This window comes from Cololabis saira, chromosome 5 (genome assembly GCF_033807715.1).
Source record: "Cololabis saira isolate AMF1-May2022 chromosome 5, fColSai1.1, whole genome shotgun sequence".
NCBI lineage: Eukaryota > Metazoa > Chordata > Actinopteri > Beloniformes > Belonidae > Cololabis > Cololabis saira.
The window spans coordinates 30,849,853-30,873,112 of NC_084591.1; the positions used below are offsets into that span (position 1 = coordinate 30,849,853).

The following is a 23,260-nucleotide window of genomic DNA, read 5'->3' on the forward strand; positions in this document are numbered from 1 at the left end:
ACTGCACGGATCTGACAGCATCTGCAGGCCTGGGCTGCACGACCCAACGCGACTCAATACTGCCCCCTACTGACCAAGAATGAATGAAGCAGCAGGACGCTGATCAGAATGCAAATTAAAAGTGTTAAAGCCATGTTACAACCAAAAACGTAATAATGGCCAATAACGTAATAATTTTGGCCATTTCAAATGTAATAAAGCCAATAGTGTAATAATGTGCCAATAATGTAAAAAACTTTTGAGCCAATAACGTAATAACTTTTTGCCGATAATGTAATAAGGCATCACATTATTGGCTGGTTATTACGTTATTGGCCTGGTATTAAAAAATTATTACAAAATGATTACATTATCGGCAAAAAGTTATTACATTATTGACTCAAAAGTTTTATTACACTATTGGCTTTATTACATTTGAAATGGCCAAAATTATTACATTATTGGCAGTTATTACGTTATTGGCCGTTATTACGTTTTTGGTTGTAACAAGTCTGAACAAAGGAATCATATATGAATAGAAGAGTTTTCAAAAGACTTCTTCGTGTTTTGATATTTATTTATGCTCCAAATCATCTGGTTCTTTAATCCATCGTGCCTTTTTTATAATTAAAAAAAACAGCGCTACAACAGATATTGCATTTTAAAAAGGAAAATACATTTACACAAAGTCAGACGCACAAACAGAAGGTTTTAAGACACCAGCAGAAAGTGCAATAGAGGATTTGGTGACATCTGGTGTGACAGTTAGATGTTAACCCCAGCTGGGGGGCTGTGGGGTCTGCAGCACTGAGACGAGGCAGAGGCTCTGACAGGCCCGACCTCGGGGTCAGACGAGGACAGCTGTGGAGGAGCGCAGCGGGGCAGGTGAGGTGGCTGCACGGTGCTCAGTGCAGCTCAGGTGGGGTTGCGAGAGTTCAACCCTCAACTCCACACGCGACATCATCCCTCACAGCAGGTGCAACAGGCAGAAACTATGCCTGAGGACAGACCCGAGGTGTAAAACACAGCAGAGCTCCAGCTCGGCTCCTCTCCTCTGTAGTTGGATATTTACTTCTGAAGGGTCAGAACACTACAATTACGTTTAAGAAAAACAAATGACCCCTGCAAATGTTTCTTCCTCACTACATATTAGTTACGTGTTCTGATCTTCACAGTAAAGAGAAAAGCGTAGCTCAAACTGTTCAATAGAAGCCAAAAAAGGAAGAAACGCAGTGGCGGATGATCACTGCTGCTTCCCTGGCATTGTCATGTTTTTTTTTTAATTCTTCTTTACTCAATAATTAACCAAATATGGCAGGCATTCTCCATTTTCAGTTTCTCAAATGCCAGTATCTTGTGTTTTATTAAAACCTTTATAAATGTCACATTTCTAGGTTTTGAATTATACACAGTATAAATTAAGTGATGTAAAAAGGAATGACTTATCTAGGCCCCTATAGTTCCCAGTCCAAAGGAAGTTTAGCTTTTTATATCCTATTGATCATGCAAAAAAAATAATAATAATAATTCCTCTCCTTTTGAAATTTTGAGCGACTGACCCTTTAATTTATCTTACGCTCACTAACGGGTATTCTTCGCCCTGCAATGATATGGCCCAATGCTCCACACAGATATTAATCAATGATATCCCAAAGAATTATGGCTGGTCCCTGATATGCCGTCACCGCAATACAAAAACAATACAAACTCTCAAGCGTCACATTAACACCTCCTACAGACACACATACTGATATATCTGCTGCATGGTACATATGAGGTATAGTCTTTGCCTAATCTACTGCATATGGTATGCTACACAAACACACTTTCTCAACAGCCTAAAGAAACAACTGAAGGGAGCTGTGACAGGCACAGCCTTCCACGGTTTTTCTCCTTAACAAAGAGGAAGCAGAGAGACTTGACAACAGACAGACAATCAGCTGACTATTTACATGCAGAAAGTGGAGAAAAGGGGAGGAGTCCACCTTTATGATTAATGAGCACACCGTCATCCCCTAGTGACCACTGTGGGACTCTTGGAATCAGACAGCTTAAGGATTTGCAGCTTAAGTCTCAGAGAGACCACACATTCTCTTTGCTGCATTCAAGTCTGTCCAAAAAAAAAAAAAAAAAAACAGTCAAAATTAGACTGATTTGTACAAAAACTATATCCATATGGGATTTCCACATTTAAAAAAAAAAAGGGAAAAAATTAAAAAGAATAATAATAATCCCTACACTGAATAAAGCTGTGTAAATTGCACTCTTATGAGGAACCAGTCCCAGCCCCCCACACACACACACACCATCATTTGCAATATTTACATTCAGTAGTTTAGTCCAGAATGGCAGAAAGATAGAAAAAGACAAGTCCTTGCCAAGCAGAATAGAAAGAGAATTCATTTGTGATTGCAGACATACACATTTGCATCTGATGAGCCGTTCTGGCGGTCTTTCTTGATGTGGAACAACTGCGGAGTCACTCTGTTTTCTGCTGCTCTCTGACGTGTCTGCAATAAAAGTTATGTTCTGCCCCCTGCTGTGCAGTCTGTCCCACTACAGCCGACCCCGGCTTTTCGGAGCTGTAGGATTTGTGTTTCAGCTTAAAAGACACAGAGACCCAGATCCCATTGTCCCCAGTTTGTGGCTGGCTTTGGGTCGGTTGCTGATCCAAAGGAGTTTAGTGCATTTTTGCTGCTTTGTAATCCGCTCAGCTCTTATCGCAGCTTGAGCTTGAAGGCAGAGATCTCCATGGGGTCCAGGCTGATGGTGGAATGGTTGGCCAGAGGTGTGCCAGAGTGCATCAAGGTGAGAGACATGGGCTGGAGCAGCTGCAGGTCCAGGTTCTTGTAAAGGCTAGACACATTCAGCTGCAGTAAAGGGAAGTGCAGAAAGATCATCAGTTTCAAAACAACAAAAATATTTGTTGTTTTTCATTTTTCTATCCCTAAAAATAGTAACAGCCCAATTACATTGGTATATAACTCTGGAGGTGATATATGACAACATTCCAACTCAAGTGTTTACTAGTATAACTTGTTACTTCTACTGAAATTGTTAATTATTGATCTAAGAAATAATTATTAATCTCTAGATAACCCATCTCGGTTTCGTTCTCACTTTATTTTCTTATTTAAGTTTACAGTCATTGCACTACTACTACTTTTATGTCACTAAATTAGTATCTTTTTATTTATTTACTTTTTTTTTTTAATTTTATTGTTATTATTTGTTTTATTCTTTGTTTATTTTTATTTAGTGATGACAACCATGGGGGGAGGGATGGGGAGAGGGAGAAAAAAAAGGTATGTTCATCAGTTTTGCTCTGTATTGTGGAAACAATCTGCCAATAAAAACATATATCAAAAAAAAAAAACAACAAAAGTAAAAAACTTTTTAAAATTCTTTTGCAAGTAAAAATCCTCTTCAGCAACAATTTTCTACAAACTATCCTCAGTTTTTTTATAAAGACTGTCAGTCAGCATTTCTTTTTTTTCTCCCCAGTTAAGGCCCTGCTGTCCTGACCTGTCCTTGCGTGGTCGTGCAGTTGAAGCCGAGGTTCTGAGCCTCCAGGCTGCAGTCCAGCGCCAGGCGGTGCAGAATCAACGCCGTGTACGGAGACGGAGACATGGGGTCCTGCTGCTCACACAAACAGAAGTGAGACGTGAAAGCGGTGAATATTTTTGACATCCAATATCAAAAATATGTTTAAAATCATCTCAATTTTTAAACCTGGCTTTGGATGCTGCGCAGGTTCAGCAGGTGGAAGTCACACGGAAGGATGGACTTGAGGGGGGCGAAGGTTTGTAGGGGAGGGACGCCACGTCTTTTGGGCAGAACGGGGAACGCCAAAACCTTGTGGTTGAGCATGGCGTTGGTCATGTGACTGAGTATAGACGGGAAGCTGGTCGTTGTGCTGTCCACCTGCGGGAGGACAGAGACCCGTTTGAAGGAAAGCGTAATCATCGCAGCATCAGTGACTCAATCCTAGAAATGCACTGGTGCTACGACTGCTACGGCTACCTCAGGAACAAGCTGTAATTACCATGTCAGAGTAGGAGGGATAGGTTTAATTTTATTCCTGGAACACTATACTAATCACACTTTGTTGTCAAATTTAAAATTACGTGTATTGTGTTACAGTACCATAAGCTGCTAGCAGATAAAACTGATACCAGAGACTTCCATCTGCTGTCAATTTAAATCAACCTACTTGATAAATTATGTAATTAATTTCTCTCAAGTGTGCAGTCAAGAAGATGGTGTTTGGCTACGGCTGTGAAGTGGAGGGAGCTACAAGGAGGGATACAGCTACGATGCTGGTGAAAAAGTATCCTCACAACATTACCTCCCCAGCTTCACGACTCAAGGTTTCAGAGAAGAACAAACGAAACAAGGAAGAAAGTTTGGCAAAGAAGCCATCACGCTGGGGGTAAAGAAGCGGAATAAAGGAGAGTAAAGCATAATTAACAAAATGGAAAGGACATCAGAGAGAGAGATTAAGTGTTAATTAACAATGGAAAACAAACTGAGAAAAAAGATTTTGCCCATGAAAACAGTGAAGAGCTGATCCCTTTCATTTCAAAACTGAGTCAGCGGCTACGTACTGAAATGTCTGCGATGTTTATCTAGCATCAAAAAGCAGCCCTGCAATCATCACGCTGACCTTGTTGCCCTTTGATCTCCTCTCCAGCAGCAGTCGGAAATGATTGGCTGACTTCTTGTTGTCTTTTAAGCCTTGACCCAGCCCGCGATTATCATCCTGCATCAGTCGCCGGTCCATAATGACTTCAAGCTGGCCTGAGGTGAAGGGGAACGATGAGTATTGAACCTTCAGACACCAGTCGATAAACACTTTGAGCTATCCATCGTTTAAAAACCTTTCCATTGTTCACACAAGGAAACTAAAAGGATTAGCTTAGAGCAAAAACATGAGGATATGAACTGTTTTGTTCTTTGAGAAAGAGAGAGATAAGTGCTTCAGTATCACTGCACAAAAGGCAAATAGTGTTGATAAATAAATAGTCCATTGCTTTACAAACACAACAGTTAATGAGAATCGACATGGAACATTCACAACATTAAATGTAATGGAATAATTGGCAGTAAGTGACAGACCGCTCTCCAGGCTGGAGACTCCCAGAGCCTGAGCCGTGTGCAGCGTCAGGCGGTGATGGCTGTCTTGGATGTACGCCTGGCTGGGCATCGGGTAGAAATTAGCCTGCAAGGGAAGCTTTTGGTAGTGTCGACGAGGTTGAATCTACAAAGAACAGATGATAAATTCATTCTCACTCTGACACCATAGAAAAGAAAAGAAGAGTTTTGATTCCATTTGATTCTTGGTGTCACCGACTTGGAAGGCATTGAGGTCCGTGTAGAAATCGTCTCCACTCTGCACGTCTGTGACCAGTCGCATGGCCAGCTCCTTATTGGTCTGATCTCTGATGTCCACCATCGTAGTCATGTCTATAGATAAACCATCCACCCCTGGAAATACAGAAAAATATTTCAGGACCAAAAAGAGAAGCGAGAGATGAGCAAATGTCGAGCCCTTATCGTACAAACCCAGAGGGTGTTTTTAAATATAAAAGCTTAAGCAAAATGAATTGGAACTGATTCCATTGTACAGATGGTGTATTCATTACCTGGCACGTTGTGTATGCGGATGGTCTGCTCAAAGTGCTGGTAGTGTGCCACCACCTCAGAGAAAAGAGGCCCTTCAACAACACGCACCACAGGTGGTTCTTTCTGGTTGTAGGGCTAAAAGCAAATGCAGACGGAGCAGTCATAAATACACAATGTGCTAAAAATGGGACAGAGTAGGCAACCAGACGCATGCACTGCTGAAACTAAGCCTTTATACTTTAAATCCACTGAAGATGAAGAAGCACCGTGTCTGCCTGCATTCCTGCCCTGAGCTTCCCAGTAGGGTATAATGAGACGGTTACCCATGGGAGACACTTATCAAAGCTTTATGAAAAGGCAAGTTAACATCTGAGATGCTGCCAAGTGAATACCTTTGCTTTCCCATCTGGCAGGAAGAGGTAAGCCCCACTTTTGTCTTTCGAAGGACGTGTGCCATAGACCATGAACTGCATCTGAACCTTTACTTCCTGAGGATCATCCTTCCTCTTGATACTCTGAGGAGGAAAAAGCAATACAAAAGGGGAAAGAAAGTAAAAAAAAACAGATGAAAGACTGGATCAGCAGCAACAAGACAGGCCATGTTAACTTTGATCTTTGTAACTTTTCTAATCAAAGCTGGTTGTTTGATCAAAGTTAAAACAGACGTCAACAGAAGCAGATAAAACACAAACCTCCAGTAGGCCTGTGGTTCCAGAGAAGCCCAGCGTTAGTGACTGGCTGCTAATGTAAAAGGTCTGAGAGTCGGCCAGCTGAGAGCTGACGGGGAGCGGATCCGTGGCCCGAGCGGAGATGCTGCGGTCGGACAGCCGGAGGACGGTCTCGGAGCGGAGCGTCAAGGGCGAATCCGCAGAGTCGTACAGGTGGAAAACAGCCAGACCAAGAGGTGGCAGACGAGCCATGAATGTTGCCTGAACAGAAAGGTGAAGAATTGATGGATAAAAATATAAAAGCTGCGATTCACACACAAAAAAAAAAAAAAAAACACAAAAAAACATTTGAGTTAAAAAGTGCTGGTTTCATTTTGCTTGTTAATTAGAATAGCATATGTTGGCAACAACGCATTCGTAAAAAGAATTAACAATTTGGCACTGGAGCTATAGTTAAATTAGAAAGCAATATGGTGTTAAATGAGGCGTTTGCATTTTCTGTTTCATTTAAATTTAATTTGCTCAGTGGGTGTGGAGGGTTTTATTTGAGAAACACAAGTCAGTTACCTTTTACAAGTTCAATTAAAAAAAGGGGGAAAACAATTCTGTTTTTTCCTTTTCTCTTTTAAGAACTGAATGAAAATTCTGGTGAAGCGCTGAAATTTACCAGGAGCTGAGAAAAATCCAACAGGCAAATATTTTATTCCAAGCTTAAAATAAATTGTATATTGAGCATTCTGATTAAAATGTTATTACTATTTTTATTATTAATGATATTACTTTCCTTTTTTGTGCATTATACACACAACAAGACTAGTATCGTCAGTCAACAACTAACCTGAACTAGACATGCTTTTCTTTTGGGTGCTGTGATAGATGTAGTGCAAACACTAACAGGACTGCAGTTTACCTCAAATACCTCCGCACTCATCTGAGTGCTAGAGGCCCACTCAGCGCTCAGCTGCACAGGGACAGTCTGTCCATCCTCAGTAAGGACCCGCACCCGCACTGTGTTAACCAACACAGTCACCACACACAGCCGCTCCTGCTCGATGGGGTTGAACAGAACCAGGTACCTGGCAGCGAGAAAGAAAACGCTATCATGAGCACAGGATGCCTAAGGAGTGGCTGGCATAAAAGATGTGAGGGAACGAGGATAATACCTCGGCCCTGCTGGGTCAAGCTCAATTAAAGTGCGCTGAGGCAAAGAGTCTTGAGTGGCCCGCCTGTCATCCTAGGGGAGTAAAACACAATCCAGTAGGTACTCTTAACATTAAAGGAACCACATAGATGCAGGGTTCTTTTTTCATTCTGTTAATGATACTGTTAAAGAAGAATCAGAGCAATTTTCATCCTACCGTCTCTAGGAAGGGTTCTGTCTGGTAAAAACGATAAAACTCTTTGTTCTTCATCACCAGGAAATGTGCAGCATTGGTGATGACTCTCTTCAAGCCGATGAGTGAACGCAGTAATCTGTGTGTGGGAGGATGGGGTTAAGAATGAGATGCTGACAGCACAAGTCACTGCAGGAAAAATGACAAAAACTGACTGAGGAAAACTGCATGAAAAAACTAAACTAAACTCTTGTGTTTGATCTGATGTCGGATTCTTACTTGGTTCCATAGTCGATGACAACATTTTCCTTGGCAGTGCCGGTGATGGCGTCGTGATGCTGGAAGAGGGCGACCGACCGCCTGGCGTCCACTAGCAGCGCGTAGTCCGACACCGGGAAGCGTCCTTCCATGCCTTCGTGCCGAGCGTTTGCAACCGCCAGACTGTAAAGGATTTCTGCCCCCCTGAAGGACGAATATGATCATTAGTGAGGAAATCTTAAATCAGCGACTAGTGTGTCCAGAATATTAGGGTTATGCAACATTGCTAGCGGTTCTTGAAAAGTATGCTTAATTTTATTAAACAGCAAAGCTGGTTTAGATAAAAATGAGAATTAAAGGCTCAATAAAGTATTTATGTAGTGGTAAAACAGTGTGGTTATATACCCACATAAAATATGACAGGATATGAGAGTAGCAGTATATGAGATATGTGATCAATAAAGGCCCTTTTCATGCTGAAAAAAGGAGCTTAAACAACTTCAAAGAATGTTGGCTTAGATTTAATTGTTTCATAATAATGCAAAAAAACTGTCCAGCTATATAGAGCATTTCAGAAATAACAGAAAAGACATCTGAAAGTGGACAGGTTTTAAGGGATTAGAACATGGGTGATGTGCTGTATTGCAATGGCACCATCAAGAACTCTAGTATGTAGGAGGATGAAACAGAGCCTTTTGTGCAGAAGAAGCCCATGCTGCTGGATATCCTCCCAGCCTTTTTTCTACAAGCGAAAAAGTGACGGTGTCTGCATTATTAACCTGATAGCGAGTTAAAATTACAGCTCCATGTTTAGAGTTCTGCAGCCCCTTATCACGCCTCTGACAGAACCGTTTCCTGACTTCAAAACACTGGCTGAACTGACTCTGGTAGCTGTAGCCTCTGGTGTTGCAGCGGAGCGAGGATTCAGGCTTCAGAACAAAGTTAAAAAAAAATGCAGAGAAAAGTTATCTGTCCAAGGTAAAGATGCAAAAACCCTTCTAGAGCAGTATCCCTCAATGCTTTTAATGAAGCACAAGCCAAGACCTGGGTTAAATGCATGCAGACAAGGAGGAAAGCTGGAGTTCAGGACAAGCTATAACAGGTCAGCTGATTTAGTTTAATTTAATTTGATGTAAATTATAACTGTGCAGCTCTTTTAACTTGCACTGTTCATATTTCAAGGTTTAGGTATAATGCCTGCTGTGTTTTTGAACCTGCATCGCTGCAGGGAAAAAAAAAAAAAAAAAGATCATATGCTTTCCGTGATGTTGGCATAAAAAGTGGGCACAGTCTTCGTCTCTGCTCGTATTTTGTGTTTTGGCATTATCAGGGTTTCGTATGCAAATTTGTTCAATTCTGATCTTTCTTTTAATGGAACAGTTCCTGAAAATGAAATGCTATCAAATAAGGTTTGTCTCTTAGGCATTAGATAAATAATAAATAAAAAACATAAATAAAAATGAAATATAAATAATGATGGGAAGATAGGGAGAAATGTTATGGCAACCCCTGGTTCCATCATTCAATTAAAGTTGCCCTGTGCCTATATTGTACGCCTTCATGTTCTTTGGACTTCAAAGACAACATTACATTTTTCCGAATTAATCCACGTACAAAAAACGGTCCATTGAGGAATTGTACAACCAACATCACTCAACACTCAGTACGTTCACATGCAGCGATTCAACCTGGTTGCAGATCGGTTGCAGACATCGTTCCGACTTTTAAACTGCATGTAAACACCTCAACCAGGTCAAGTCAACCTGGTCAAGCTGGATTCATCAACCAGTTTGGAGCACCTAGATAAGCCAGTCGCAACCAGGTTGTTAACGCCATAGATATTGCAGTCTGCGCATGCTCGAGGTTTTCCCCCGGGGGAGGGGATTCAACCGGAAGTGAAAGGAGACGACGCGTGCTCAGTAGTTGAAAAGGAGGCGGCGCGTGTTTAGCCATTCTTTAATTCTTCAAAACATGTCTAGGGGAAGAACTCATTTTTGGTCCGACGAGGAGACGCGTTTTCTGCTACGGCAGATGCAAGAGTTAAACATTTTGAGGTTCATGGATGGGCGGAAAAGTAGGAACGCGGACCTTTATAGCGCCACCTAGCGTCACGGAGTCAGCCATGCTCTGGTTACAGTGGCTTATTCAATCTGATTCAGTCTGATCTCAGAACAGCATGTATAATCAGACAAGTGATCCAATCTTCTGCATGTCATTATGTGATAAGATCTGCAACCAGGTTGAATCGCTGCATGTGAACGTACTGACTTATTCATCAGTGATGTCTTATTAAATCTGCCTCACCTCAAATGAGACTCAATCACACGATCCAGGCTTTTGTAAAAGGGACGCGATGTGAAATAACCAGTCCAGTAGTGGTCTTCGCGGTCCGCATAGGCAAAGAAATCTCCGCTGAGAACTGGATAGTCAGCTGGTCTGGATCCCTGGGCCACTCCGTTCACTTTGTAAACCGCATTGAAGTAGTCGGAGAGAGTCCCAAACTGAGCCTGGAGGAGCCACGTGATCCATGGTTGAGGAGGGAAGGAAACAAAAAACTTTTACTCAAACACAGCTGAACAACATAAATAACATATTTCATTGTTATTACGTGACAATACCTGATAAACACTGATGATGTGAAAACAAGAGAACTAAAAAAGAAAAAAATATTAAATCTTGATTGGTAAGAGCTGATCACTTTCTTGCCTGAACGTGCAGCTCGGGATGAGAATTCATGTAGTCAAACATCTTCTGATAATTGCCGTACTGCTGATCCCACTCCAGGGCCTTGTCATAGCGGAAGTCATCTCCCAGAGGAACGAGAAGCACCTTGCTACGGTAAAGTTTGGACTTTTTACGGTACTGATCCAGGAGCAACTGTGCCCTGCGCGAGAAGAGGAGCAGAGGAGAAAGAATATTCCAGTTTAGTCCGGTAATCACTTTGACCCAGGAAAGAAACTGACCCTGGAGACATTTTCCACAGGCACTTCTTCTGAAAGTTGCTTAAGGTTGGCTCCAAGACGGGGAGCAGTGCACCCTCCCTCATTTCATTCCTGCTCTCTGGCTGTTGTCACAGGCACAGGTCCAAATCCAAGTCGAGTTTATTCAGGGACCATTACCGAAAACAAAAAACTGGAAGACCAGCAGCCAATCTGTGTGTGTGTGTGTGTGTGTGTGTGTGTGTGTGTGTGTGTGTGTGTGTGTGTGTGTGTGTGTGTGTGTGTGTGTGTGTGTGTGTAAATGAACACCAATAGTATGCAAAAGCTAATATAACTTAAACATCATACAATAGATACAATACCCTAATCCAGTGTCTCCCAACCTGGGGTCCGGGCCCCCCCTGGGGGGGCGCCAGAGATCTCTGGGGGGGCGCGAAACTTTGTCTCCTTTGAGGATATGCGGTTGTAAAAATTATATTTATACATGTTAAATAAATTAAAAAAAATAATAAACACACCTAATGGAATACAGTATACAATACAGTAATCCAAGTCTGTATATATATATATATATATATATATATATATAATATATTTTGGTCATTTAAGTTATTCATCAGGATAAAAACTTATTATATCATTATTCAACATTTAATCATACTACTACTCCGACAGGTTGTTAAAGGAAAAAATTTAAAAAAAAATGTTGCTTTCTATTCTCTATATTAAAAGAGACATTTTTCAGAAATATTTTTATGTCCTTGCAGTTATTTGTGCGTATTTTATACATTGGTGACACAAAAGGAAGGTGAGAAAAACAAAGTACAGGGTAAACCAAAGAGAAATGTATCAAAAAAACATAATTAATGTTCATTTTTTCAATTAAACGTTTGTAACGAATAGCTTTACTCTTTTGGTGCTAGTATGTACGGGTCGGGGGGCCCGGCTGGTCTTAGACAAAAGTAGGGGGGGGGCTCCAAGGAAAAAAGGCTGGGAACCACTGCCCTAATCAATACTTGATGGTTTACATAAACGCAGAACAGAAATAGGTCTTTGTCACTACAATCAGTTTAAGTATGGTCAGGTCAAGACAACATGGGTCATGAAGTTGATAGAGACCTTTTTTTTCCCCAGACAACTTGTACCTACTGGACATGTTCGCCTTGTATATATGAATGAGCAACCAGGCGTGCTTTGACTTAAAAAGAGAAAAAGGATGGACATTTTACAAGACCTGTGTAACGTTCGAGCATCGCTTATAGCATGGCACAAGCCTGAAAGACACAGTCACCTTAGCAGATAGGCATGTAGAGCTGTGGTGGGAAATCCTACTGATCATATCAGCAAATAAATAACTGAACCGTCCAAAATGTTTTTTCACAGGGAAAACAGTGGAGCATTACCAAAAAAACTGTTCAGTGTATGAGCCAAACAAACGGCAAATTTATTCTGAATATTCTCTGGAGCATTTGAGTACCGAGCAGCAGGCTCTTCACTAACTCAGCAGACAAAAAGGAGACAGAAGAGAAGATAAGGAACCCTGGTGAAGTTAAAAATATCTATTTTCAAGACTGTACAACACAACATACAATGTATGATGTGTGTTATAAGAACATTGGTCTGTGCTACTAATGTCATCACACCAGGGCTATGACAAAGACTCATCTGTGCTGTGCATGAAACATTGCTCAATAGCACATTACTGAAGGATGTGGTAGCTGTGGTGCATCATTACCCTGCCTAGAATCTACACATTCAACACCAATTTCCACAATTTCTCAGTTTCTGATGCTTATTGGATGGCCAATTTAACTATTTGCGAATTAAAAGTATGGCTAGATCAAAATGGACCCATGAGGAGGAAAACACAGCACCTGGTTTAGTATTTGTAGCAGCAGTAAAACAGGTGTCCTCATCTAAAGCTGAGCATACACTGTGCGATATTTTAAAATCGTATGAGACTGCCCCATCTCACACTGCACGACTAGATCGCGGAGTTCAAAAGTTCACAGCCCACGATTTATGGTCTCACACTGTACGAGCCGATGCTCGGATGCGACCCGTCTGCTCACACTATACGATCATAATCCTCACGTCGGACCTCTCTGTACTAGAACTTGAGGCCGGTTTTGGGGCAGGGGTAGGCTGTTCCAACCCAAACGTGCGTCCTGCCCACCTGATCAAAGGTTATCCTTTATTTTTTTATAATTATATATATATATATATATATATATATATATATATATATATATATTAAAAAATGCCAAAATAGCTGTACCGTTTCTGATTGGGTGGGCACTGTGCATCATTTTTAGACACAACAAAGAACGCATACCGCAAAAGTTGTGTCTCGGTGGAGGAACCCGACGTCCCAGCAAAATGAGAAGAGAAAAAAGAGAAGTGTTCCGAACAGCAGACAGCGCACACACTAAAGGCTGATTTATGGTTCCGCGTTACACCAACGCAGAGCCTACGGCGCAGGGTACGCGGCGACCCGCACCATATGTGGAAATGCTGTCTTTTTTTGCTATTAAAACATGATTTGTAATGTGAATTTGCAACACTTAAACTACAAATAATAGTTTTTGACGTGGCATCAGAGATTGCGCATGCTCTCTGCAAAAGGATGAGGCAAATCGGGTCGCAGCTGCTTCAGCTGTGCGACTCCTTCACGAGGAGCGACCAGGATTTCAAACACGCTTGATTTTCTTGCGACCTCACGATTTGTGATCGGGAGCTGGTCGTGAGGTGTTAATCTCTCGTTGTTACCCCACGTATACTGCACGAGGCACGAGCAACAATTGGGTCAAAATCGGGCCCGATCAAAAAAAGTCGCACGACTGGAAAATCGGCTCAAAACGAGCCGATAATCGCACAGTGTATGCCCGGCTTAAGAGGAGCAGCAAGTCACTATTCATGAAGTGGCCAGGAGACGCCTCGCAACCTGTTTTCAAAACCATACTCCTGTTAGTCATATTACGCTCATTGTTACAATGTATCCTTCATTTGTTTGAGTGATTATTGTGGTAAAAACAAAACAAAATTGTGTGATTGACACAATGACACTACAGATACGGTCTTGCCGTGACTGACATTCATTCCTCAGCTTTGCAGCACACCTTCTTTTACCTGCATGACAGATCACAATGTCATCTGCAAACATCATTGTCCACGGAGACTACTGCCTGAGCTTATCTGTCAACCTAATCATCAACATGGCAAATAAGAACGGGTTCTGGGTTGGTCCTTGATACAGTCCGCCTTCCACCTGAAGCTCATCTGTTACTCCTACTGTTCACCACAATGCCGTCATGCTTCCCTAAACACCTCCTGTATTACTCAAACACCCCTCTCTGCCACTCCAGAAATACTCAATAATACGTGATAAAACTCATCCTCCCCTGGCACTTTTTTGTACACCATCTCCAAGCATCAATTTAAAGGCAACTAATCAAAAAAAGAAAAAAAAGGGGAGCCAGAGGCCAAAACAAATTTTTTAATATTTAAAGCTCACAAAGAAAAATCTCTTCTATTTCTGTACTGAAACATCCTATTAACTAAAATCAACTGACATGTACACTGGGGAAGCAAATATTTTTTTATTACTTAGCACTTCAGTGAATTTTGCTCTTTCAAACTAAAATAAAATAGATAAAAATATACAAGCCACTGCCAGCAGATTAAAATTACTCTAAATGTATTTCAACTTTAAGTAAATTGAATAAATGCTCACCTCTCTGCTACATTGGCCTCCACCACGGGTTTTGGTGGCACCTTCCAGGGACAGTTAATGCGACCTCCTGGTAACCTCTTGAAGTCAAACTGGCAGCAGATCTTTGGATCAGGGCCACAGGTGTGAGGCACATCGTAGCTGTAGAATGGCATCATGTGGCAAAAAATATCTGTGTTTGACCCAGAGTCTGTTAAATAAAAACAGAAAACAAAAAAAACAGTCAGTTTAAATTCATCCCCTGTGCAAGTCTCACAATGTAGCTGGCAATAAAACGATATCTTGTTCTTAGTATTAGTGATTGATGGCACGCTCATCCACTTGCTGGCTAACGGTATGCTCTGGGGATGTTTAAAAGTTATTCTGGATGAAACTGTAAAAGGTAAGAAGCATATCTGATAATTCCATTTAAAATAAATGAGCAGTGAATCTTTGACAGATATCCAGTTCGGTCTGAAATAATAAGGACGACAGCTCTTCTGGGGCCATGTACTTCCAATATTCAACTCTCATTCAAGTGCTATGATACATGTCACAACTTATCCTTCAATATCCTTAACGATTAAGTACATGCATGAGATAAAATGTTTGGTCCCGGTACACTCACCCCATGCCTGCCTCCACATGAACTCCAGACTGTGGGTTGAGGCAAAATGTTTTTTAATCGAGTAGTGGACCCTCTGGATGAGCATGCTGGTCAGGTTGGCCCTCTTAAGCACATAGGCCATGGTGGCACTGTGACCAAAGGGGTCTACCGCCCACCCGCTGCGAGGAGTTATACCTATGACAGCAGGCAGGACACAAGTATTTCAGACACACGCTGGATGGAGACAGGAACACAGTTTCAGGAAATCACTCTCCACAGTTGGATGCACTGAAAGAACCACAAATCATTTTATCACCCGCTGAGCAAGACGTTACATCTGCTGCATGTGGGATGACGGGCCTCAATTTCATTATCAAGCACCGTGAGGAGTGGTGTAATTTAAAACGGTGTGATCACAAAGGTCGTAAAACTTCCCAGACAGAGCGAAGCCTCAGAAATGTTTCACATCATCCCTCTGAATATAAATGAAAGATGTTGAATATTTAAGTCTTTTTTTTTTCCAATCGAGTGTATACCTAAATTTCTCTCCAACCACTGATGCCCTTCAATGAGCTGGTCGATCATTGCAAAGTAGTGAACGTTGGCTTCATCTGTCATCACCCAGCCTCCTGTGGCAATCTCTAGCTGCCCTCCAAGGATTAGCCTGATGAAAGAAAAGATTAAGAGAACAAGGTGAGGATAATCCAGCCCTAAAGAGAGAGTCACATTAACAGATAATACGCTATATTTAGAATTTCCACAAGCAGACAGCAAATACCAAGCACTGTGTAAAATATTTTACTGGGGGGTGGTATCGTCACAAGTCTCTACTAACTCAAGCAATGTTTTAGAGGGGAGGGGGGGGGCAATAATTGTCTTAACCATACACAAGTGTTGTACACAAAGCTGAGACTCACTTGCGCACGGCCTCCTGTTTATGTACGTCTGCAGTCTCCCACCACTTAGAGAAGAAGGAAATCTCAGACCAAATGAACTTCCTACGAGGATCTTCCGCCAACTTCACAACCATGTTGTTTAAAATATGTTGGGTCTGGTCCGTGTAATACTTGTCAAACGTCTTGATCCACCCTATAAACACAGGAACACAAGAGTTAACCATCTCCATGCATTTCTGCGGAGCGGACTGGCCTAGTGGTTGGGGCTTCGGGCTCATCATCCGAAGGTCGTGGGTTCGAACCCTGGCACTTTGTGCATCCTTGGGAAAGATGCTTTACTCTCGGCTTTCCTCACTTCACCCAGGTGTATGTATGTGAATGGGGAAGTATCCAGCGATAGACTAGCGTCCTATCCTGGGGATGTTACCACCTGTACGTTTGCGCTACAGAAACCGGAGATAAACACCAGCTCTATGGACCACAAGGCTCGAAAAGGACATACTACTAAGCATTTCTGCATGGCTGAAAAACAATATAATCAAGTCAAATATTCATCTTTGCTGTCAGCTGTCAATTTTTCTGAAATAAAAAACAACAATATGGAATCCTAAACACTTCATATTGAAATCTGTACAGCTCAAAATAAAGCCTACTCCAATTTTTAAAAGACAAAATGTGCAGGTATCCACAGCCCATCAACCTTTAAATAACTGTCAAGTTAGGAAATGCATATCACAGGCTGGTGAACAAGTTCAATGGACATGTCAGTCTAAAATAAAATATCTGTCCCATTGTAGCTACAAGTGTTTAAGTCCAAATATCTTCCTGATCTCATTATCAGTGGCCAATCAGTCTATCACTCCAGCATTTTACTGATAATGACAATGGATAAATACATTTTAAATGATTGACACAACGCTGTTTCTACACTCCCACTCAAGGAAGGCCTAAAGTAATTAACCTGACTTCAAAAAAAAACAAACCTGAAGTTTAACTTCTTCAAACAATATTCTCCCTGTACTCAAAGCTGTGCCCCCAGAAATACTCACATTAAACTATCAAAGCCCCATTTAAACATACTGAACATTTAACAAGCCTCTCACCTGGATCATTGTGAGAGTGAGGAACTACAAATACTTGTAGTGGTTCATCATCCCACTCATTAGGTTCATAAGTAATGTCAAAACCCTGTTTCCATACGCCACCGTCAGGGTTGTCAAACTCGAGCAGAGAGTACACATCCAGCATCTAAAAGTTAACATTTGCTTATTAGTATGACACCAAAAAATATGCATACAATGGCATCTACATATAGCTAGAAAAGCATATACGCTTTGAACTGTAGCTACTTTACCTGAACATCTGCTTGACCGTGGCTGACATCACTGAATTGGCAATCCTGGGGCTTGACAGCGAGGAAAGTGGGACGACCGTCAAAGGGTAGGACCCAGGAGCCATTGGCACTTCTGAATGGCAGGTGGCCACTGGGAGACACAGCTCCTGTGTCTGTGAGCTCCATCACAGAGTCTTTTATGTGGCTAATGATTTGATGGTTTTCCTCCAGAAGCTGCTCCAGCTGCTCTATCCGATTTTGCAGGACTGAGATTTGGCTCTAACAGACAAAAAAAAAAAATGTTGTGGTTTGTTTTTTTTTTTTTGTTTTGTTTTTTTTTAAATTACACTGCTGCATGCTTTCAACCCAACCATTGTTCTCTTCTTTTAGATCCTCCTTAGATCCTTTAGGTTTATTATGAAGCTACAGATATCTAACAAAGGTAAAATATGCCAATGCATTCAAACATTAGGAATGGGCGATATTTTACCGTTCATTATAAACCGTCATAAAAATTCCCCACGGTAAGAATTTGTCATCTCACGATAAATTGAGGAAATGAGAAAAAAGAAAGAAAAGAAAGAAAGAAAGAAAGAAAGAAAGAAAGAAAGAAAGAAAGAAATGAGCCTGAAAGAAAGAAAGAAAGAAATGAGCCTGAAAGAAAGAAATGAGAAAGAAAGAAAGAAAGAAAGAAAGAAAGAAAGAAAGAAAGAAAGAAAGAAAGAAAGAAAGAAAGAAAGAAAGAAAGAAAGAAAGAAAGAAAGAAAGAAAGAAAGAAAGAAAGAAAGAAAGAAAGAAAGAAAGAAAGAAAGAAAGAAAGAAAGAAAGAAAGAAAGGATTCCCTTTGATGACACTTTTTGTATTGGTATTTTTTTTATCGTCATTTTTATCGTTATCGGGATAAATGCCAGAAATTATCGTGATACATTTTTTAGTCCGTACCGCCCATCCCTATCAAACATACAGTACAATGAATGATAGTGATCTAATATGTCTGTTTGTATACTGTAGAAAAATATATTGTTTTCTTACAGGATACTTTTTTTTTTTTTTATAAATGCCTTAGAGATTTCAATCAATGTGCGTTTATGATTTTCTTGGTACATCAAACAATCAGAAAAACAGAGTACTGTAAAAAAAAGATAAAATGTTCACCACTAAAAGGAGGAGTTATTCTTACCCGTGGAAAGTTCCCTCCATTCTGCCGCCTCGCAGGGTCATGTTGAACTCGATCCAACATCAGATACAGTGAAAAGACAGCCACACAAAATATGGCCCCTCCACACACTGTCACCTGTTTCCTTAGCTTCATCCTCCCGCCTCTTGAACGCTCTTCTCTTCAGGATTTTTGTATTTTTCTTTTTTAACAAGCTTGCCTGGAGAGTTTGTTATCAGCACAAAGGGGGAAAAATGAACTCCTTCAAAGTGCAAAAATAAAATGATGTAAAGTATGTATTTATGCCAGTGTGAAATCTCTAGTCCCACTCCTGTGAGGCTTGCAGCCTCCACACACCATAATGGAGACCACAGTTATGGGGGTGGCAGTGGTAGCAGTGAAGAAGGGTACTAAATCAGTAATCACTGGCAAGAAGTCTGTGAGCTCTGGCCAAACCACATCCACTGGTGGTCTCCTTCAAAGTGGCCCTTGTGCTCCACACAGAAGGGCTCAAATAGGGAGACCTAGTGTCTCTGCAGCATGATGTGCGTTGGTGCGAGCCTGCTCCTCTGGTCTGGTCCCCACTCCCAGAGCAAAGTGCAATCCTCCAGTACAGACAGTCAGTGCCCTTTTCCTCAGCTGGTCTCCTGTGTCATAATGGTTTGCATACTGGGCAGAAGCAGTGCAAAGGAGTAGGCTGACAATGAGACCAACTCCGCTCTGAGCAGCATCAGCAACTTTTTCATCAAGCCTCAACTCTGTCCAAAGCTGCTCCAGGAATTAAAATGAGACAAATGTCATTTCTTTTCTCAGTGGCATAGCGATTGAACATTTACTGCGGCAGCATGTTTGGTGCATCTGTCTTTAAAGTCAGGGCCAGCTTTAAAAATCACATGAGGGGGGTCCTCTTCAACTGCTGAGAAAAATGTTAAGATAAGTTTAACCTACACAAACAAATATCCAGTCTGCCATTTCAATGCTTAGGCTTTCAGCGACAAAATCTAACTGAGTGGATTGCCTGGTGCTCCTAATAGGTGTTGTTATTTTCCTCAGAGTGTAAATCCACAGCCATAATCCGCTCACAGCTCACAGCCGAGACCATCTTAGACTCTCCACAGAGACTTAACCATTAGGCATTCATACCTGCAAAGACCGCCTGAAAAGCACCATCGATATCAGCTACGGCAAGACTTTATTTCTTAGACCATCTAGGGCCAGAAAACATCCAACTTGAAAGGGTTTCAAGTTTCACAAGGATGTGGATGACAGAGCCTTCAAACGACTCCAGCCCTGTGTTCATGTCACAGTATGCAAATGTGGAGCTTATCCCCTGATGCTCACAAGACTAGACTAGATAACCAGCAGAGGGGAACAGTCCAAATGGTCCAGTGTATATCGCATTTCCTCTGCCCAGTATTATCCAGGTTACTGACCGAGTGGTTAACACCATGTCAGTGACTCAATTTGGCAGGATGTTACAGGGTTCCTACACATTTTTCAAGGTCAAATTCAAGCACTTTTCAAGCACTTTCAAGGGTCATTTTCAAAATCTTCAAGCACCTTATCGCTGGGGTAATTTTTTTTCAATCACAATTATGTACATTGTATCATGCTGTAAACATCTAGTTATGTTTCATCTTTCACCAGGCCTGCTCTCAGTAGCCAGTGGACAATAATATGACAATAAGATGTGCAATAATATAAGATGTGCAATATCTGCCAGTCTACCTCACAACACTCCACCTGCTTTTTCTGCACCGTTTCTTCTTTCAACCAACTGTATATACTGTTCATATTCTGTGATTATACATATTTTATATGTATTTTTTATTTCTGACTTTTCAGTCTTTTTACAACCTCCCCTGCATGTGTGTGCTAAGTTACTGCTGACAACAAAAATAAGTTTCCCCACTGAGGGAGAAAATAAAGGATATCTTATCTTATCTTACTGATTTTATTTCTCCTTGTAATAACTAAACCATACAGTCTGATCCCAATTTTATGAAGGACACAGAGTTATAATTTCAAGCACTTTCAAGCACTTAAACTAAAATTCAAGCACTTTTCAGGCCTTTTCAAGGGTCATTTTCAAAATCTTCAACCACCTTATCGCTGGGGTAAAATATCTACAGGAATATATATACTCATAATTATTTTTTCCACTTTTTTTAATCACAATTATGTACATTGTATCGTGCTGCAAACACCATCGTTATGTTTCATCTTACTGATTTTATTTCTCCTTGTAATAACTAAACTATACAGTCTGATCCCAATTTTGTGAAAGACACAGAGTTATAATTTCAAGCACTTAAACTAAAATTCAAGCACTTTTCAGGCCTTGAAAACACAACATTGAAATTCAAGCACTTTCAGTGATCCCCAGCCCCCGTAGGAACCCTGTCCATCACATATAATACATGCATGTATCGCCTTTATCTCGTCTGAGCTCAAACGCAGTCGTCAATGACATTATCTCTGCTGGCCATGATAAGTGTCAAACTTAACCCGTCCCAGTCACGTCCAAGCCTCAGGAATAAAGACAGATATGCGGCTAAAACAGGGCTAGCCTTAGCCACCTGTGCTGGGAGAACCACAAAGTTACCACAAGTCCACTCACTCGCAAATTGCAGTCAAAGAGTGGGAGAAAAATGTGCATGAGACTGAGAATGCCCGGTGTGTTGCTGCTCAGACAGATGTGTCACAGCCAGCCCAGCCGGGCTGGTAACCAGGATAATTCAAGGAAAACTATTCACTTTCTCTATAAACCTCAGCCAACATGTATGTAAGACCTTCTGTCCCCCGTTTCCCTGCAAACGAATGAGGTTAAACAATAATAATAAGTACGTTACCCATCGAAAGACAATAATCCGGAGGATGTCAGCAGTCTCCGTGCCGTTAGCGCTGATGACAGATCACCTATTAGCACTTTTAGCTTAGCGCTTAGCACCGCCGAGCCGCCGCAAAGCATTGTGGGAAGAAAAAGACAAGCGATCCACCAACAGCTTGATACCAATACTGCGCATGCGTGTAAGCAGCAGGCTCAGATTTTAAGGGTTATTAAAATAATATATAAAATATATAAAATTAGTGATTTGATTTGATTTTTATAATCATTTTTTTTTTTTTTTTTTTTTTTTTTTTTTTTTTTTTTTTTTTTTTTTTTAGTGGCTTAGTGGTTAGCACTGTTGCCTCACAGCAAGAAGGTCCCTGGTTCAACTCCCAGGCCCGGCAGGGGCCTTTCTGTGTGGAGTTTGCATGTTCTCCCCGTGCTTGCGTGGGTTCTCTCCGGTAATCCGGCTTCCTCCCACAGTCCAAAAACATGCATATTAGGTTAATTGGTGATTCTAAATTGCCCGTAGGTGTGAGCGTGAGTGTGGTTGTGAGCATGGTTTGTGTTTATATGTGGCCCTGTGATGGACTGGTGATCTGTCCAGGTGAACCCCTGCCTCTCACCTGAAAATAGCTGGGATAGGCTCCAGCAGACCCCCGTGACCCCGCAAGGGATAAAGCGGGTATAGATAATGGATGGATGGATGGATTAGATTTTTTTAAGGATGAAGGTAACATGTAGACTGCACCTTTATTTTTAATTTTTTTTATTTCTTGAGGAAATGTTGTTATCCCCATGGAGGCAATTTGTTTTACTGTCAGTCTTTTCTCTTACTTCTTGCTTTCATTTCATTACTTTAATTAATCTTTTTGAGGGTAGGCAAATAATAAGCTTTGCTTCAGCCTACACCTTTTTCGGTCTAGATGGTATTTGTATATTGGACATTTTTTGTAATGTTTTCTTTGAACAGTGTATTAGTTTTCTTGTTGTCATTTTTATTCTTTTTTTTTAGTGATGTCATGACCGAAATAAACTAAACTAAACTAAAAAAAAAAAAAAGGGGGGGTTTGTAAATTGCTTTAGATTTGTGTTAACTCAGTTTGTCAAGATACGAGCTGTGACAACGGAACTGTTTCAGTAAACACATATATCTATTTATTTTTAATTTATTTATTTAGAATAGGGACAGCGCATAAACATTTAAAAAAGTACATACAGGACTGTCTCAGAAAATTAGAATATTGTGATAGTTCTTTATTTTCTGTAATGCAATTAAAAAAACAAAAATATCATACATTCTGGATTCATTACAAGTCAACTGAAATATTGCAAGCCTTTTATTATTTTAATATTGCTGATTATGGCTTAGAGTTTAAGATTTTAGATTCCCAGAATATTCTAATTTTTTGAGATAGGATATTTGAGTTTTCTTAAGCTGTAAGCCATGATCAGCAATATTAAAATAATAAAAGGCTTGCAATATTTCAGTTGATTTGTAATGAATCCAGAATGTATGACATTTTTGTTTTTGTAATTGCATTACAGAAAATTACAATATTCTAATTTTCCGAGACAGTCCTGTACATAAATGTAAATATGGCAGATATAGCCATCAGGCTAATTTTCATCTGCAGTCCCTTGTCAGGTTGATGTCAACAGAGTAAAAGAAGAAGTCACAATTACAAGTGCACAGTACATATAACATAGACCTAGAACTTACTCTACACAGTAACACACCTATATACATAAAATCAAATATACATAAAATGTTAAAATGATGGCTAAAAACAGGCAGTCTCTCTCTATCTCTCTCACTCTCACACACACACACACACACACACACACACACACACACACACACACACACACACACACACACACACACACACACACACACACAGCATATCAGTGTTGACACTGTTG

General features: G+C 40.8%; 1 protein-coding gene across 5 annotated transcripts; it reads right to left on the minus strand.

The window, feature by feature from the left end:
- Nucleotides 1-369: 369 nt before the first annotated feature.
- man2a2 (mannosidase, alpha, class 2A, member 2) lies at nucleotides 370-21,460 on the minus strand. 5 transcript variants are annotated; one of them, XM_061721517.1, is made up of 24 exons: nucleotides 21,357-21,460; nucleotides 18,529-19,417; nucleotides 17,370-17,627; nucleotides 17,119-17,263; nucleotides 16,037-16,208; nucleotides 15,656-15,783; nucleotides 15,141-15,314; nucleotides 14,537-14,723; nucleotides 10,571-10,748; nucleotides 10,169-10,371; nucleotides 7,886-8,068; nucleotides 7,631-7,745; nucleotides 7,436-7,506; nucleotides 7,183-7,348; nucleotides 6,297-6,533; nucleotides 5,997-6,119; nucleotides 5,625-5,739; nucleotides 5,333-5,466; nucleotides 5,098-5,239; nucleotides 4,646-4,779; nucleotides 4,328-4,405; nucleotides 3,712-3,903; nucleotides 3,505-3,618; nucleotides 370-2,849 (listed from the first exon to the last, which is right to left on the minus strand). In XM_061721517.1, exons 2-24 carry the CDS (start codon nucleotides 18,658-18,660, stop codon nucleotides 2,697-2,699), a joined length of 3,534 nt encoding a protein of 1,177 aa, XP_061577501.1. In that variant the 5' UTR covers nucleotides 18,661-19,417; nucleotides 21,357-21,460; the 3' UTR covers nucleotides 370-2,696. The 5 variants fall into 5 exon arrangements, with proteins under 5 accessions (XP_061577501.1, XP_061577499.1, XP_061577500.1 ...); XM_061721515.1 differs by having other exon boundaries at nucleotides 18,529-19,420; XM_061721516.1 differs by having other exon boundaries at nucleotides 18,529-18,724; nucleotides 21,357-21,446.
- Between the last annotated feature and the right edge of the window lie 1,800 nt (nucleotides 21,461-23,260).